The 18,304-nt window shown below is 46.4% G+C and overlaps 1 protein-coding gene across 3 annotated transcripts in view; it reads right to left on the bottom strand.

Annotated features, from left to right (window-relative positions):
- The window catches only part of si:dkey-26i13.8 (kinesin-like protein KIF19), a 209,126-nt gene that overhangs the window by 41,558 nt on the left and 149,264 nt on the right, over positions 1-18,304 (bottom strand). For 2 of the 3 annotated variants that reach the window (XM_068055750.1, XM_068055748.1), the window contains exon 19: positions 17,826-17,933. The exons of the other annotated variant lie outside the window; for it this stretch is intronic. In XM_068055750.1, coding sequence (XP_067911851.1) covers positions 17,826-17,933 — 108 coding nt within the window. The remainder of the gene's footprint in view (positions 1-17,825; positions 17,934-18,304) is intronic. 3 annotated transcript variants of the gene reach the window in all.

Here is an 18,304-nt window from a genome sequence, read left to right on the forward strand (position 1 = left end):
TTAGACTAGCGTTTTTTTTATTCCAGATTTATTAATTGAATTCAAATTCCACCTTCTGCTGTGGTGGGATTTGAACCCATGTCCCCAGAGCAATACCCTGGGTCGCTGGGTTACTAGTCCAGTGAAAATACTACTATGCCACCGCCTCCCCTATTGGGAAGTGAGTGAGGTGGGTGGTGAATTGAACAGTGTTTGAGGCTAGTGGCTCAGTTATAAGGATGTGGCATTTGAAGATGCATTCACTGGCCTTGGCCACTCTTGTGAAGTCATTGACCTTTTTGCGGCACTGCACCCAATTCCTTGGAGCTAGACTATTGGCATCTTCTCCCACTGCCTGCATCTGTCTGAGGGGGTCTCCTGGCCCCTGAGAGCATAGGACCTCCATCATCCTCCTGCACCTAAGGCCTCCAGGGTCTCCTCGGAGAACCGTCTGGATTGCTGCACCATTTCTACTTCTCCTTCTGCTCATAAACCCTTCCACCATCTGCTCCACTCAAAATGCACTGTGCCTTTAAGAGAGGTAGCCTGGCTTTAAGTAGTGCAGGCTCGCTTTAAGTGGTGCCAGCCTCTCACGAACTTAGTCCTCCTGCTGCAGAATGCAGCAACTTATCAGTGCGTTTAGCGCTGGGCACACCACTGCGGTTATAATTATCAGGCGTGCTGCTGCCATTTCTTTGAATGGGCGTGGTGAATTGCATATCGCAATCCCTGTGCCTGCTTTTGGGGGTCAATCGAACTTTTAGCCTGATGTTTGTACTTGTTGGGGTGTCCAAAACTAAGGCTCATAAATATAAGGTAGTCACTAATAAATCTGATAAGGAATTCAGGAGAATGAATTTCACAGAATCGTTACAGTGCAGAAGGAGGCCATTCGGCTCATTGTCTCCACAATAGCTCTCTGAAAGAGCAATTCCCTCAGTTACATTCCCCTGCCTTCTCCCTATAACCCTGCACATTCTTCCTTTTCATATAACTGTCTAATGCCCTTTTGAATGCTTCAATTGAACCTGCCTCCACCACATTCTCAGGCAGTGCATTCCAGACCTTAACCATTTACTGCGTGAAAAAGTTTTTCCTCATGTCACTTTTACTTCTCTTACCAAATACTTTAAATCTATGCCCTCTCGTTCTTGATCGTTTCACGAGTGGGAATAGTTCCTCTCTATCTGCTCTGTCCAGAACCCTCATGGTTTTGAATACCTCTCAGCTTTCTCTTCTCCAAGGAAAACAGTCCTAACTTCTCCAAATCTATCTTCATAACTGAAGTTCCTCATCCCTGGACCCATTCTCATGAATCTTTTCTGTACTCTCTCCAATGCCCTCACGTCTTTCCTAAGGTGCGGTGTCCAGAACTGGGCGCAATACTCCAGCTGAGGCTGAACTCGTGTCTTCTACTAATTCAACATAACTTCCTTGCTCTTGTATTCTATGCCCCTATTAATGGGCGGTGCAGTGGTTAGCATTGCAACCTCACAGCTCCAGCGACCCGGGTTCAATTCCGGGTACTGCCTGTGTGGAGTTTGCAAGTTCTCCCTGTGTCTGCGTGTGTTTTTGCCGGGCGCTCCGGTTTCCTCCCACCGCCAAAAGACTTGCAGGTTGATACGTAAATTGGCCATTATAAATTGCCCCTAGTATAGGTAGGTGGTAGGAGAATATAGGGACAGGTAGGGATGTGGTAGGAATATGGGATTAGTGTAGGATTAGTATAAATGGGTGGTTGATGGTCAGCACAGACTCGGTGGGCCGAAGGGCCTGTTTCAGTGCTGTATCTCTAAATAAATAAAAATAACAAACTTGCTACCACTTGGAGTAGTTGAGATGAATAGCTTAGATGCATTTAAGTGGAAGTTAAATAAGTAAATGAGGGAGAAATAAATAGAAGGATTGGCTGATAGAGTGAGATGAAGTAGGGTGGGAGGAGGCTCGAGTGTAGCACAAATACCGACATAGATCTGTTAGGCTGATTGGCCTGTTTCTGTGTTGGACATTCTGTTGTACATTCTAAGTAATTCTACGAGTTGAGTCTGTTGAAGGTAGTTTTATCCCGACACAGTGCATAATTTCAGTTACCCAAACAATTAGAGTCATGATCACGGCATTGAACGCTGCCTTCACTGGTACAGGAGTTCAACAATATATTGAAACATTTGGGAAAGAAAAATATACAAGTCCGAATTTAAAAAAAAGGGACAGCCTAATCTCAGAGGTACATTGAAGGGATCTGAGCAGAATGGACCTTTAGCACATACAGTCAGTGGATATTTGCTAGTTTGAATTTTACAGGAATATTCAGAATTGGAGCTCTAGCAGGTAACCTGCATTTTGCCAGCTGAGGAGAATCCCATCCATTATAGCTTCATTTCAGAACAGTATCCAACTGCATTTCCATTTCCCACATCATCAGCTTTTCTATTTCCCTCGAGTGTGACTGTACAGTTAGTACCAAATTGTGGCCAATTTCACATTGTGTACTCGCGTCCTTTGGCGATGTGACTGACATCAATCAAAACATTTCCAACAAAGCATCATCGGATCCATTTATTCCCATCATCTTCCCTGAATTGGAATTGAAAAGTGAAAGATCGCTGCCTCACTGTTTCCATTTAAAGCCATTTTTCAGCAATGACATTTCCCTCCGGAGGCTCACTGCATCTGGATTTTGACTAGGGTGGGTTTTTGAAGCCGAGTGGTGGTGGTGGTGGTTGGGGGGAGGGTGGGGGGGGGGGGGGGGGGCGGGGGTGCTGAGGGGAACCAGTTGCACACTGTGCACCTTTTTTTTCAGCTGGTTGCCCATCCAAAAGCTGCTTGACAGGCTTGGATCTCTGTCGGGCAGGGAACACTCTGGAGGAGGCCGCAACCTAGCAGCAGATGGGAAGCCTGGTACTGTGTAATGTGGTAGTGATAGTGGGGGGGGGGGGGGAGGGGAATGGGGGGAGGAGGGTCCAATTCTTGTGGGGTGGGGTGGGGGAAGGGGGGCCAATCCTGGTGCGGAGGGGAGGAGGTTGTTGGCTATCCTGAAAAGGAGGGGGAGGAATTCCAATCCTGAGGGCGTACTAGGTTAGCTTGGGAGCGTGAGCAAGAAGCACTCCTGCTCCTCTTGGCCCATAAGCAGTGCTGGAAAGGCACTTAACCTCTTCCATGGAGCAGTCCTCACCTCCCTTTAGCTGTCAGGTACCCCAACCAGCCAGGGTTAAACCTGACACATAAAATCTGAGGCATGCAGCCTCATTCTAATATTTAAATGACTAACTCAGTTGGTTGACTACATTCCTCCCCCACTTTCCCACCTTCATTAAACCAAATGTGGGCAGGTTCAAGGCAGGTTGAGTTCGGGATTGAGATTTTAAAAATTTTCACATCTCACCCGATTCAAACCCACCCGTTTTTGGTGGTTAAAATTCCTGTTTAATTATCCTAATATCAGATCAAATTCTAAAGATTGTCTTCGATAAAGTTGTTGTAAATTGCAGGTGAATTTATATCAATATATCTGTGTACCAATATACAATAATTTTCACATCTTCTCCCTTGAGTCTAGTGTACGATGCTGTTTACTGTCCATAATTAATCAACAGCTTGAGTAAGAAATCAATTTCGTTCGACTGGGGAATGAATGGATGAGGAGACTGCCCTTTCATAGTAGTAATTCATTGCACACCTATAGAATGAGAGTAGATCCAAAGAAATCCTTGGCCAAAGAGTCTTATCTGAAATGGGTTTGGGAGTTGGCCTCCTGGTTCCTGCCGCAAAGCAAACATTCAGCCCCTTCACTCTGCAGATGGATGGATACTTTAATGCCAGGAGTATTGCAGGTAAAACGGAAGAGTTAAGGGCAATGATTGACACGTGGAATTGTGATATAGTAGCCATCACGGAGACATGGTTGAGGGAGGAGCAGGATTGGCAGCTCAATATCCCGGGATATAGAATCTTCAGGCAAGACAGAGGAGGGGGTAAAAGAGGAGGGGGCATTGCAATATTAGTTAAGGAGTCAGTTACTGCAGTAAGGAGAGATGATATCTTGGAGGGGGCATCCAATGAAGCTTTATGGGTAGAGTTTAGGAATAACAAAGGGACAGCCACATTGCTAGGTGTTTATTATAGACCCCCAGATATTCAGCGGGAAATTGAAGAGCAAATATGTGCTCAATTTGCAGAAGTATATAAAAATAATAGGGTAATTATATAAGGTGATTTCAACTTTCCCAACATTAATTGCAGCGAGGCAATATGGGTGGAGCTCAGGAATAGGAAGGGTGCAGTCACGATATTGGGGGTTTTCTACAGGCCTCCCAACAGCCAGCGGGAGGAAGAGGAGCAGATATGTAGACAGATTTTGGAAAGATGTAAAGGTAACAGGGTTGTAGTGGTGGGTGATTTTAACTTCCCCTATATTGACTGGGACTCACTTAGTGCTACGGGCTTGGATGGGGCAGAATTTGTAAGGAGCATCCAGGAGGGCTTCTTGAAACAATATGTAGATAGTCCAACTAGGGATGGGGCCGTACTGGACCTGGTATTGGGGAATGAGCCCGGCCAGGTGGTCAAAGTTTCAGTAGGGGAGCATTTTGGGAACAGTGACCATAATTCCGTAAGTTTTAAGGTACTTGTGGATAAGGATAAGAGTAGTCCTCGGGTGAAGGTGCTAAATTGGGGGAAGGCTAATCAAAACAATATTAGGCAGGAACTGAAGAATTTAGATTGGGGGCGGCTGTTTGAGGGTAAATCAACATCAGGCATGTGGGAGTCTTTCAAACGTCAGTTGATTAGAATCCAGGGCCAGCAGGTTCTTGTGAGGAAGAAGAATAAGTTTGGCAAGTTTCGGGAACCTTGGATGACGGAAGCATTCATAAGGGCTGGAAGGCTAGCAACAGATGAAGCACTTGAGGAATATAAAGACAGTAGGAAGGAACTTAAGCAAGGAGTCAGGAGGGCTAAAAGGAGTCATGAAAAGTCATTGGCAAACAGGATTAAGGAAAATCCCAAGGCTTTTTATACATATATAAAGAGCAAGAGGGTAACCAGGGAAAGGATTGGCCCACTCAAGGACAGAGAAGGGAATCTATGTGTGGAGCCAGAGGAAAGGGGTGAGGTACTAAATGAGTACTTTGCATCAGTATTCACCAAGCAGAAGGACTTGGTGGAGGATGAGCCTAGGGAAGGGAGTGCAGATAGTCTCAGTCATCTCATTATCAAAAAGGAGGAGGTGTTGGGTGTCTTGCAAAGCATTAAGGTAGATTGGTCCCCAGGGCCTGATGGGATCTACCCCAGAATACTGAGGGAGGCAAGGGAAGAAATTGCTGGGGCCTTGACAGAAATCTTTGCATCCTCATTGGTTACAGGTGTGGTCCCAGAGGACTGGAGAATAGCCAATGTTGTTCCTTTGTTTAAGAAGGGTGGCAAGGATAATCCAGGAAATTATAGGCCGGTGAGCCTTACGTCAGTGGTAGGGAAATTATCAGAGATGATTCTTCGGGACAGGATTTACTCCCATTTGGAAACAAACGAACTTATTAGCGAGAGGCAGTATGGTTTTGTGAAGGGGAGGTCGTGTCTCACTAATTTGATTGAGTTTTTTGAGGAAGTGACGAAGATGATTGATGAAGGAAGGGCAGTGGATGTTATCTATATGGACTTCAGTATAGCCTTTGACAAGGTCCCTCATGGCAGACTGGTACAAAAGGTGAAGTCACACGGGATCAGAGGTGAGCTGGCAAGATGGATACAGAACTGGTTCGGTCATAGAAGACAGAGGGTAGCAGTGGAAGGGTGCTTTTCTGAATGGAGGGATGTGACTCATGGTGTTCCGCAGGGATCAGTGCTGGGACCTTTGCTGTTTGTAGTATATATAAATGATTTGGAGGAAAATGTAGCTGGTCTGATTAGTAAGTTTGCAGATGACACAAAGGTTGGTGGAGTTGCGGATAGTGATGAGGATTGTCAGAGGATACAGCAGGATATTGATCGGTTGGGGACTTGGGCGGAGAAATGGCAGATGGAGTTTAATCCGGACAAATGTGAGGTAATGCATTTTGGAAGGTCTAATGCAGGTGGGAAGTACACAGTAAATGGCAGACCCTTAGGAGTATTGACAGGCAGAGAGATCTGGGGGTACAGGTCCACAGGTCACTGAAAGCGGCAACGTAGGTGGATAAGGTAGTCAAGAAGGCATACGGCATGCTTGCCTTCATCGGTCGGGGCATAGAGTATAAAAATTTTGGCAAGTCATGCTGCAGCTGTACAGAACTTTAGTTAGGCCACACTTAGAATATTGCGTGCAATTCTGGTCGCCACACTACCAGAAGGACGTGGAGGCTTTGGAGAGGGTACAGAGGAGGTTTACCAGGATGTTGCCTGGTCTGGAGGGCATTAGCTATGAGGAGAGGTTGGATAAACTTAGATTGTTTTCACTGGAATGACGGAGGTGGAGGGGTGACATGATAGATGTTTACAAAGTTATGAGTGGCATGGACAGAGTGGATAGTCAGAAGCTTTTTCCCAGGGTGGAAGAGTCAGTTACAAGGGGACATAGGTTTAAGGTGCGAGGGGCAAAGTGTAGAGGGCAAGTTCGTTACACAGAGTGAGTGCCTGGAACTTGCTGCCGGGGGAGGTGGTGGAAGCAGGTACGATAGCGCCGTTTAAGAGTCATCTTGACAAATACACGAATAGGATGGGAATAGAGGGATACGGTCCCTGGAAGTGCAGAAGGTTTTAGTTTAGGCAGGCATCTAGATCGGCGCAGGCTTGGAGGGCCGAATGGCCTGTTCCTGTGCTGTACTGTTCTTTGTTCTAATTGGGATAGTCATCGTGTTAAGGACTTAGATGGAGTGGAGTTCTTAAAATGTATACAGGAGAACCTTTTAGCTCAATATGTAGAGGATCCAATAAGGGAGGGTGCAGTGCTGGACCTAATTCTGGGGAATGAAGCCGGACAGGTGGTTGATATGTTGGTGGAGGAGCATTTTGGTGATAGCGACCACAACATGGTACAATTTAAGCTTGTTATGGAGAAAGAAATACACAAGTTGCAAAAAAAGGTTTTGGATTGGGAGAGAACGAATTTTAGTAAAATAAGGCAGGATCTGACCAAGGTAGACTGGAAAGAGTTACTTGTCGGAAAATCTACAGAAGAGCAGTGGGGGGCATTCAAAAAGGAAATGGGGAGAGTACAGGCCCAACATGTTCCCTCTAGGGTAATAGGTAGGAGCAACAAGCCCAGAGAACCATGGATGACCAGAAACATTCAGGGTACGATGAGAAGGAAAAGAGAGGCTTTTAGCAAATACAAGGTGAGCAAATCAATGGAAGCATTAGTGGAGTACAGAAAGTGTAGGATGGAGCTTAAGAAAGCAATTAGGAGAGCAAAGAGGGGATATGAGAAAGCTCTGGCAGGTAAAAGTAGGGAAAATCCCAAGATATTCTATAAGTATATCAATGGGAAGAGGATAACCATGGAAAGAGTAGGACCCATTAGGGACCAAGGGGGAAATTTGTGGGTGGAGCCAGAGGACATTGGTAGGGTGTTGAACAAATACTTCACATCTGTCTTCACCCAAGAGTATGAAGATGTAGATATGGAACTTAGAGAGAGAGAGACTGTGAGGTTCTCGAGCAAATTGTCATAGGGAGTGACAAGGTATTGGAGGTTTTGAAAGGCTTAAAAGTGGACAAATCTCCAGGTCCAAACGATTTGTGTCCCAGGATGCTGTGGGAGGCGAGGGTGGAGATTGCAGAGGCACTGACCCTAATTTTTAATTGCTCTCTGGCCACGGGGGAGGTGCCAGAGGACTGGCGAACAGCTAATGTGGTCCCACTATTTAAGAAAGGTTGTAGAGATAAGCCAGGGAATTACAGACCAGTGAGTCTCACGTCAGTGGTAGGGAAACTATTGGAGAAAATTCTGAAGGAGAGAATCTATCTCCACTTGGAGAGGCAAAATTTGATTAGGAATAGTCAGCATGGCTTTGTCAGAGGGAGGTTATGCCTAACAAATTTGATTGAATTTTTTGAGTATGTAACCAGGTGTGTAGATGAGGGTAGCGCAATTGATGTAGTTTACATGGATTTCAGCAAAGTCTTTGACAAGGTCCCACATGGGAGACTTATCAAGAAAGCAAAGGCACATGGGATACAAGGTAACTTGATAAGGTGGATTCAAAATTGGCTTAGCTGTAGGAGTGATGTCAGACGGCTGTTTTAGTCACTGGAAGCCAGTGTCCAGTGGCGTACCATAGGGATCTGTGCTGGGTCCCCTATTGTTTGTCACTTATATAAATGACATAGATGACTATGTGGGGGGTAGGATCAGTAAGTTCGCGGATGTCGCAAAGATTGGTTAACAGTGAGGTGAAGTGTCTTAGGGTACAGGAAGATATAGACGGGATGGTCAAATGGGCAGAAAAGTGGCAGATGGAATTTAACGCTGAAAAGTGTGAGGTGATGCACTTTGGAAGGAGTCATGTGACACGGAAGTATTCAATGAATGGCCTGACACTGGGAAGTTATGAGGAACAAAGGGACCTTGGCGTGTTTGTCCATAGATCTCTGAAGGCAGAAGGGCAGGTTAATAGGGTGGTGAAAAAGGCATATGGGACACTTGCCTTTATCAATCGAGGCATAGATTACAAAAACAGGGAGGTCATGTTGGAGTTGCACAGAACTTTGGTAAGGCCACAGCTGGAGTACTGTGTGCAATTCTGGTCGCCACATTATAGGAAGGATGTGATTGCATTGGAGGGGGTGCAGAGGCGATTCACCAGGATGGTGCCTGGGATGGAACATTTAAGCTATGAAGAGCGGTTGGATAGGCTTGGGTTGTTTTCGCTGGAGCAGAGAAGACTGAGGGGTGACCTGATCGAGGTGTACAAGATTATGAGGGGCATGGACAGGGTGGAAAGGGAGCAGCTGTTCCCCTTAGTTGAAGGGTCAGTTACGAGGGGTCACAAGTTTAAGGTGAGGGGCGGGAGGTTTAAGGGGGATTTGAGGAAGAACTTTTTTACCCAGAGGGTGGTGACAGTCTGGAATGCCCTGCCTGGGAGGGGGGAAGAGGCAGGTTGCCTCACATCCTTTAAAAAGTACCTGGATGAGCACTTGGCACGTCATAACATTCAAGGCTATGGGCCAAGTGCTAGCAAATGGGATTAGGTAGACAGGTCAGGTGTTTTAATGCATCGGTGCAGACTCGATGGGCCGAAGGGCCTCTTCTGCACTGTATTATTCGGTGATTCTGTGATGTTATACACCTTACTTGGGAATGCTGACCTGAAATAGGGGAAGTGTTCCACTTCCAGCAGAATCCTCCTTGAGGAGCAGAAAAATTCACCAGTAGTTAACTGTCAGACTAATGTGTGACAGGGACTGGTGTATGTGAAGCTACCTGTTATATGGAAGAGCTGGATTTGCACTGGTGTGCCTTAATATAACTCACAGCCAGAAAGGAAATAATTGGTAATACTCCCATTAATCACAACTGGCGACCACACTGCTATAAAGTGACTGGGTTGATTTTATGTCTCAAATTAATATTATGTAATTATACTCCACTCAGTATATTTTACAGGAAAAGTAATCTTTTACCGTTTTTATCAGGGTTCTCATGTAGTTTTGATTATTAGCTCTGTTTGCTGTAGTTTGTTGAGATTCTGTTCAAATAGACTCGATTTGCTGTGACACAGATTCTGTTTGCTGTAGTCAGACTGTAAGTCCTGCCCCATCTCCAACTCAGTTATGTCAATACTCACTCTGTAATATAAATTGCTTCATAGAAAATTAAAAATTATGGCACAGAACGAGGCCATAAATACTTTCTGGCTCTTGCTCCATAGCCCTGTTGGCTATAGCACTTCAAGTGCAAATTCAAGTACTTTTTAAATGTTCTATGGGTTCCTGCCTCTAGCACCCTTTCAGGCAGTGCGTTCCAGACTCCCATCACCCTCTGGGCGGAAAAGATTTCTCCTCTAATGTTTCTATAAATTACTTTAAATCTATGGCCCCTGGTTGTTGACCTCTACTAAGAGAAGTAGGTCCTTCCTATCCACTCTGTCTAGGCCCTTGATAATTTTATAAACCTTAATTAAATCTCCACTCAGTCCCCTCTGTTCCAGAGAACACAATTCCAGCCTATCCAAACTTTTTCATAGCTAGACTTCTCCATTCCTAGGAACATTCTTGTAAATCTCCTCTGTAACCTCTCTAGTATGATTGCATTGTTATGACCTGGTGAGAAAGGGGTCTCGGGTTCCCTCAGAGCCTTCACCTGGTCTTAACACAACAGGGTTTCATTTTTAAAATAAAAACAAGAAATGCTGGAATCACTCAGCAGGTCTGGCAGCATCTGTGGAAAGAGAAGCAGAGTTAACGTTTCGGGTCAGTGACCCTTCTTCGGGTCAGTGACCCTTTAATTTTTAAAACACTGTTTTTTTTAGCTCCCCCTTAGTGAATCCTTGTTCACTAACTTCCAAGTATAAGGCAAAGAAACCAGCCAAATAGGTTTTCTTAGGTTTAAAGAAGAAAGGTTGAAATTTATTAAACTTAAACTCTAAGTCGGTTAATGCCTATGGATACACGACACGCCCACGCTAGCATGCATATGCGATACACACATGCAGATAGAGACAGAACAGAGCAGAAGAAATAAAGTGGAAAAGTTTGAGGCAATCTCTGAAGAGGGTTTTTGTTACGGATCTTCAAGCTCACTGTACAGTCCTTGGTTGTAGGTAGGGCTTGCTTTTCCTTGGGGCCCAGTATTCTTCTTAAGCCTTGTTCGCTGTAGGAGACTTTTCTCTCTCTTTTTTTAGAGATACAGCACTGAAACAGGCCCTTCAGCCCACCGAGTCTGTGCCGACCAACAACCACCCATTTATACTAATCCCACATTAACCCCATATTCTCTACCACATCCCCACCATTCTCTTACCACCTACTTACACTAGGGGCAATTTACAATGGCCAATTTACCTATCAACCTGCAAGTCTCTTGGGTTCATGTGTCTTCATTGGATTTGGAGTTCCGTGAGAAAGAGATGGGAGCAGACAGGAGAGGCTGTGGCGAACCAGCCAGGAGAAGTCTTTTCAGTCCAGGAGCAAACAGACACTCAGTTCAAACTGTTTGTACAATTCAGAAAATAACAGGTTGCCAAGCAGGCTAGTCATGTGACTAGCTGGTCTGACCACGCCTGTTTGTGGATTCAGCTATCCCAGCAGTCATCCTGAAATTTGAGCTCCCTCATCTTCAATGTCTGGTGTTCAAAGTCCATTGTGGGTTAAATTGGATAAGGGAAGTAACTTCTCTTGTCCCTATTGGTATGTAAATGCCTTCCAGCCAAGTGTCTGGCAGCCCTTGTAACAGGCCTTCTCTTCTTCCCAGCAACGATTTAAAATTTAATATGGTAAAATTAATATGCCTCATTCCTGGCAGGTGGGGGTCTAGCATGACAACATCCTTCCTGTAATATGGTGACCAGAACTGTATGCAGTCCTCAAGCTGTGGCCTTACTACTGTTTTGAACAGTTCTAGTAATAACCTACCTGCCCCTATATTCTATGCCTCAGCTAATAAAGGAAAATATCCTGTATGCCTTCTTGGCCACCTTATCTATCCATCCTGCTACCTTAAGGAATCTGTAGACATCTCCAAGGTCAGTCTGTTTCTGTACACTTCTCAATATCCATTTATTGTGTATTCCCTTGCCTTATTTACCCTTACGAAATGCATTATCTCACACTTCTCTGGATTGAATTCCATTTGTCATTTTTCTGCCCACCTGACAAGTCCATTGATACCTTCCTGCAGTTTATAGCTTTCTTCCTCACTATCAACCACAAAACCAATTGTATTATCTGCAAACTTCTTAATCACATCCCCTACATTTAAGTCTAAATCATTGACATATACAACGAAGAGCAATGGACCTAGTACTGAGCTTTGCATAACGCCACTGGAAACAGCCTTCCAGTCAGAAAAAAAAATGTCAACCATTATCCTTTGCTTTCTGCTTCTGTGCCAGTTTTGGCTCCAGCTTGTCATTTGCCCTTGGATTCCATGAGATCTTACTTTTCTGGCCAGTCTGCCGACGGACCTTTTCAAAAGCCTTGTTAAAATCCATTGAGACTACATCAAATGTACAACCTTGCTCAATGCTCCTTGTTATCTCCTCAAAAAAATTCAATCAAATTAATCAGACGTGCCCTCCCCTTAACAAATCCACGCTGACTATCCTTGATTAATCTGTACCTTTGTAATTACAATTTATACTGTTCCTCAGAGCTTTTTTCAGTAATCTGTCCACTGGTGAAGTTAGACTGACAAGCCTGTAATTACCTAGTCTATCCCTTCCTCCCATTTTAAACAACAGTACAATGTTAGCAATCCTTCAGCACCATGCCTGTAGCCAGATAGGATTGGAAAATTATGGTCAGGATGCCCGCTATTTCCTCTCTTGGGTCTCTTAGCATCCAGGCCTGGCAATTTACCCAATTTCAAAGATGCTAAAACCCTTAATATTTCCTCTCTAACGATATTTCAAATATCAAATATTTCACACTCCTCCTTAACTACAATGTCTGCATTGCCCCCCTCTTTTATGAAGACAGAACAAAGTATTAATTAAGAACCAGGCCCACATCTTCCACTTCCACACACAAGTAACTTTTTTGGTCTCTAACTGGTCCTAATCTTTCCTTAGTTATCTTCTTGTTCTTTATGTATTTGTAAAGGATCTTTGGGTTTTCCTTGATTTTACTTGCCAATATTTATCCATGTCCTTTCTTTGCTTTCCTTTTTAAATTCACCTCTGCACTTCCTGTATTCCTTTAGGCTTTCTGTAGTATTGAGCTCTCTGTACCTGACATAAACTCTTTTTTGCCTTATCCTACTCTGTATCTCCCGCGGGCGCTTTGAAGTTGCGGCCGGGGGGGCCGCTCGTGGATGTTTTGGGTGTTCGGGGCACCTTTTCACAGGACTTCTCTCGGGTCCCGCAGCTCCTTCTTCACCTCAATGGACTTACCGCATGCCGTGGCTGCAGACACTCTGGACTGTTAGTCTCATTGTTCCAACTTTAACTTTATGATGTATCGGCAAACTCAAACACCTGCTCAAACAAAGCGCCCGCGGGAGATGGCTCGGAGAGCATCTGCAGCGCACTGTCGGCAATGCTGCATGCCTTTATTTAAACCACTGCAAAAAAAAAAACCCTTAGCAAATGTAACCACCTCTAAGTCTGCCAAATGATGCTTCACCTCCCGAAGGACGTAGATGAGCTTTCCGGACGTCGATGGTGGGCACTGAGGAAATGGCTTATTACCTGCACCAGATTCCACCCCCCCTCCCCCCCCCCCCTTTACCCCCCTTCCACCCCCCCCCCACCCCCGTCCCCTTCCCTGCTCCACCCTCTCAGCTCACCCCCTCACAACCCCGTCCCAGCCCGCCACCCCCCGCACCATCTTCACCCCGCACCCCCTTCCCCTGCACCCCCCCCACCCCCTCCCTCTACCCCTCCCCCTTGCATCCCCTCCTCCCACCGGCACCATCCTACACCTGTGCAGGGGCCCCAACAACCCCACTGCCTTGTGGGCGTCTCGGGAGAGACCAAGGCTAAGGGAGTAAACCCTAACAGAAAATCCGGAGCGGAACCCCGTAGGCGGTCATGTGTCACCTTTGGCATGTTTCCGGCAGTTCCTGCAGCCATACTGGTGCCAAACGTCGTGTCCTGCACTCCTTTGGACCCCACCAGAAAGGCCGAGAGGGGGGTTTTGACGACTGGGCAACTCTCAACCTCCATAAATTTGCCCAGGCAAGCGCCATGGAGAGGTCACTCCATAGTTGCCTCACAGCGACTGAAACAACACGGAAGGCAGCAGTTACGGGTTATAAGTCCAGATAAATTGGCGTAGAAACTGGGCGCCACGGGTTGCCTTTGTCGGTGGGAGAGGTCATTGCACCTCACTGGACAGCTACCGCCCGCCTCAAACTGGGCAGCCCCCGGTCAATAAGGTTCTGTCCCGCCACAGTCTGCCTGCTTCAATGGGTGCTTGGAGCTCAGGGTCATTGCCTGAAAGGTGGACTGATACACCGCACCAAACAACATGAAAAAAGGAAAGAAGGTACCAGCCCTTCGCTTTGCAAGCTGGAACGTCAGAACTATGTGTCCTGGCCTGTCGGAAGACCTTACACAAATCAACGATTCTCGGAAGACCGCCATCATTAACAACGAGCTCAGTAGACTCAATGTGGACATTGCAGCACTTCAGGAGACTCGCCTCCCCGCGAGTGGCTCTCTAGCAGAGCAAGACTACACCTTCTTCTGGCAGGGCAGGGATCCTGAAGAACCAAGACAGCATGGAGTGGGCTTCGCCATCAGAAACTCCTTGCTCAGCATGATAGAGCCTCCCTCAAATGGCTCGGAACGCATACTGTCCATCCGACTGCTCACCACCTCTGGTCCAGTACACCTACTCAGCATCTATGCTCCAACACTCTGTTCCGCACCTGAAGCTAAAGACCAGTTCTATGAACAACTCCATAACATCATTAGCAGCATCCCCAACACCGAACACCTATTCCTGCTGGGGGACTTTAATGCCAGGGTTGGGGCCGACCATGACTCATGGCCCTCCTGCCTTGGGCGCTATGGCGTTGGAAGGATGAATGAGAACGGGCAGAGACTGCTTGAGTTGTGTACCTATCATAACCTCTGCATCACCAACTCGTTCTTTCACACTAAACCCTGTCACCAGGTTTCATGGAGGCACCCAAGATCACGTCGTTGGCACCAGCTAGACCTCATTGTCACAAGGCGAGCCGCCTTAAACAGTGTTCAAATCACACGCAGCTTCCACAGTGCGGACTGCGACACCGACCACTCCCTGGTGTGCAGCAAGGTTAGACTCAGACCAAAGAAGTTGCATCATTCCAAGCAGAAGGGCCACCCGCGCATCAACACGAGCAGAATTTCTCACCCACAGCTGTTACAAAAATTTCTAAATTCACTTGTAACAGCCCTTCAAAACACTCCCACAGGGGATGCTGAGACCAAGTGGGCCCACATCAGAGACGCCATCTATGAGTCAGCTTTGACCACCTACGGCAAAAGTGCGAAGAGAAATGCAGACTGGTTTCAATCTCATAATGAAGAGCTGGAACCTGTCATAGCCGCTAAGCGCATTGCACTTTTGAACTACAAGAAAGCCCCCAGCGATTTAACATCCGCAGCACTTAAAGCAGCCAGAAGTACTGCACAAAGAACAGCTAGGCGTTGCGCAAACGACTACTGGCAACACCTATGCAGCCATATTCAGCTGGCCTCAGACACCGGAAACATCAGAGGAATGTATGATGGCATGAAGAGAGCTCTTGGGCCAACCATCAAGAAGATCACCCCCCTCAAATCTAAATCGGGGGACATAATCACTGACCAACGCAAACAGATGGACCGCTGGGTTGAGCACTACCTAGAACTGTACTCCAGGGAGAATGCTGTCACTGAGACTGCCCTCAATGCAGCCCAGCCTCTACCAGTCATGGATGAGCTGGACATACAGCCAACCAAATCGGAACTCAGTGATGCCATTGATTCCCTAGCCAGCGGAAAAGCCCCTGGGAAGGACAGCATTACCCCTGAAATAATCAAGAGTGCCAAGCCTGCTATACTCTCAGCACTACATGAACTGCTATGCCTGTGCTGGGACGAGGGAGCAGTACCCCAGGACATGCGCGATGCCAACATCATCACCCTCTATAAAAACAAAGGTGACCGCGGTGACTGCAACAACTACCGTGGAATCTCCCTGCTCAGCATAGTGGGGAAAGTCTCTGCTCGAGTCGCTCTGAACAGGCTCCAGAAGCTGGCCGAGCGCGTCTACCCTGAGGCACAGTGTGGCTTTCGTGCAGAGAGATCGACTATTGACATGCTGTTCTCCCTTCGTCAGATACAGGAGAAATGCCGTGAACAACAGATGCCCCTCTACATTGCTTTCATTGATCTCACCAAAGCCTTTGACCTCGTCAGCAGACGTGGTCTCTTCAGACTACTAGAAAAGATCGGATGTCCACCAAAGCTACTAAGTATCATCACCTCATTCCATGACAATATGAAAGGCACAATTCAACATGGTGGCTCCTCATCAGAGCCCTTTCCTATCCTGAGTGGTGTGAAACAGGGCTGTGTTCTCGCACCCACACTTTTTGGGATTTTCTTCTCCCTGCTGCTTTCACATGCGTTCAAATCCTCTGAAGAAGGAATTTTCCTCCACACAAGATCAGGGGGCAGGTTGTTCAACCTTGCCCGTCTAAGAGCGAAGTCCAAAGTACAGAAAGTCCTCATCAGAGAACTCCTCTTTGCTGACGATGCTGCTTTAACATCTCACACTGAAGAATGCCTGCAGAGTCTCATCGACAGGTTTGCGTCTGCCTGCAATGAATTTGGCCTAACCATCAGCCTCAAGAAAACGAACATCATGGGGCAGGATGTCAGAAATGCTCCATCCATCAATATTGGCGACCACGCTCTGGAAGTGGTTCAAGAGTTCACCTACCTAGGCTCAACTATCACCAGTAACCTGTCTCTAGATGCAGAAATCAACAAGCGCATGGGTAAGGCTTCCACTGCTATGTTCAGACTGGCCAAGAGAGTGTGGGAAAATGGCGCACTGACACGGAACACAAAAGTCCGAGTGTATCAGGCCTGTGTCCTCAGTACCTTGCTCTACGGCAGCGAGGCCTGGACAACGTATGCCAGCCAAGAGCGACGTCTCAATTCATTCCATCTTCGCTGCCTTCGGAGAATACTTGGCATCAGGTGGCAGGACTATATCTCCAACACAGAAGTCCTTGAAGCGGCCAACATCCCCAGCTTATACACACTACTGAGTCAGCGGCGCTTGAGATGGCTTGGCCATGTGAGCCGCATGGAAGATGGCAGGATCCCCAAAGACACATCGTACAGCGAGCTCGCCACTGGTATCAGACCCACCGGCCGTCCATGTCTCCGTTATAAAGACGTCTGCAAACGCGACATGAAATCGTGTGACATTGATCACAAGTCGTGGGAGTCAGTTGCCAGCATTCGCCAGAGCTGGCGGGCAGCCATAAAGACAGGGCTAAATTGTGGCGAGTCGAAGAGACTTAGTAGTTGGCAGGAAAAAAGACAGAGGCGCAAGGGGAGAGCCAACTGTGCAACAGCCCCAACAAACAAATTTCTCTGCAGCACCTGTGGAAGAGCCTGTCACTCCAGAATTGGCCTTTATAGCCACTCCAGGCGCTGCTTCACAAACCACTGACCACCTCCAGGCGCGTATCCATTGTCTCTCGAGATAAGGAGGCCCAAAAGAAAGAACTCTGTATGGTCTTTGACATCCAGGGGGGTCTAGATTTGGGAGTCTGACCCTTTCTCTTTGTGGGAACATATTTGTTCTGAACCTTTTCTATCTCCTCCTTGAATACCCCCCACTGCTCCGACACTGATTTACCTTCAAATAGCTGTTTCCAGTCCACTTTTGCCAAATCACATCTCAGCTGAATAAAATTGTCCTTTCTCCAATTTAAATCTTTTATGCTTGGTCTACCTTGGGCTTTTCCCATTAACGATGCGAAATCTAACTGAATTATGATCACTACCACCAAAATATTCTCCCACTTGACCAGCTTCATCACCTAAAACTAAATCCAGAACTGCCCCTTCTTTTGTTGAGCTTACTATGTGCTGGAATACAATGGATAGTGAGTACTTAAAAACAGACTTCACTTCAATAAACCACAGGTCAATGAGAGAAAGTGTTTTTTTCTTTGGATATTCTACATCTGTTATTGTGTAGAAACATGAATATCTGACCTCTGACTCGCTTGTGCAAGATCAGTCCCTTGTTTCCCTCTGCGTTTCTCTGGTGAATGGTATTTGGTGTGGTATTACCCACTTCTATCTTCTGTAACTGGCTCTCACCTGTGAAGCAGCAAGAATCATTGGTAGGTTATCTGCAACTTAATATATTAGAAACATATCTATATTAACCTCTCTATTTTCTTTATTTAATCCGTTGTAGAGAAAGTGTGGTGAAAGTCCTTCTGTTTTAGATTCCCCTGGGCTTTCTACATACTATGCCTGCTCCTCAAGGGGAGGTTTGCAAAGTCTGGGTCTCAGATGTCGTGGCATCTGCTGCTCTCACTTGTGATCAACCTTTTGTTGGTAGGACATGCCTTTTACAAGTTTGGTTCCTCTCGAGATGAAATGCTCTGCTGGCATAGTGAGGAATGAGGAAAATGAATGCAAACAGGAAGAGAAAGCATGAATATCCATCAAGGTTGGGCTTTCAA

This window comes from Heterodontus francisci, chromosome 24 (genome assembly GCF_036365525.1).
Source record: "Heterodontus francisci isolate sHetFra1 chromosome 24, sHetFra1.hap1, whole genome shotgun sequence".
In the NCBI taxonomy this organism is placed as follows: Eukaryota; Metazoa; Chordata; class Chondrichthyes; order Heterodontiformes; family Heterodontidae; genus Heterodontus; species Heterodontus francisci.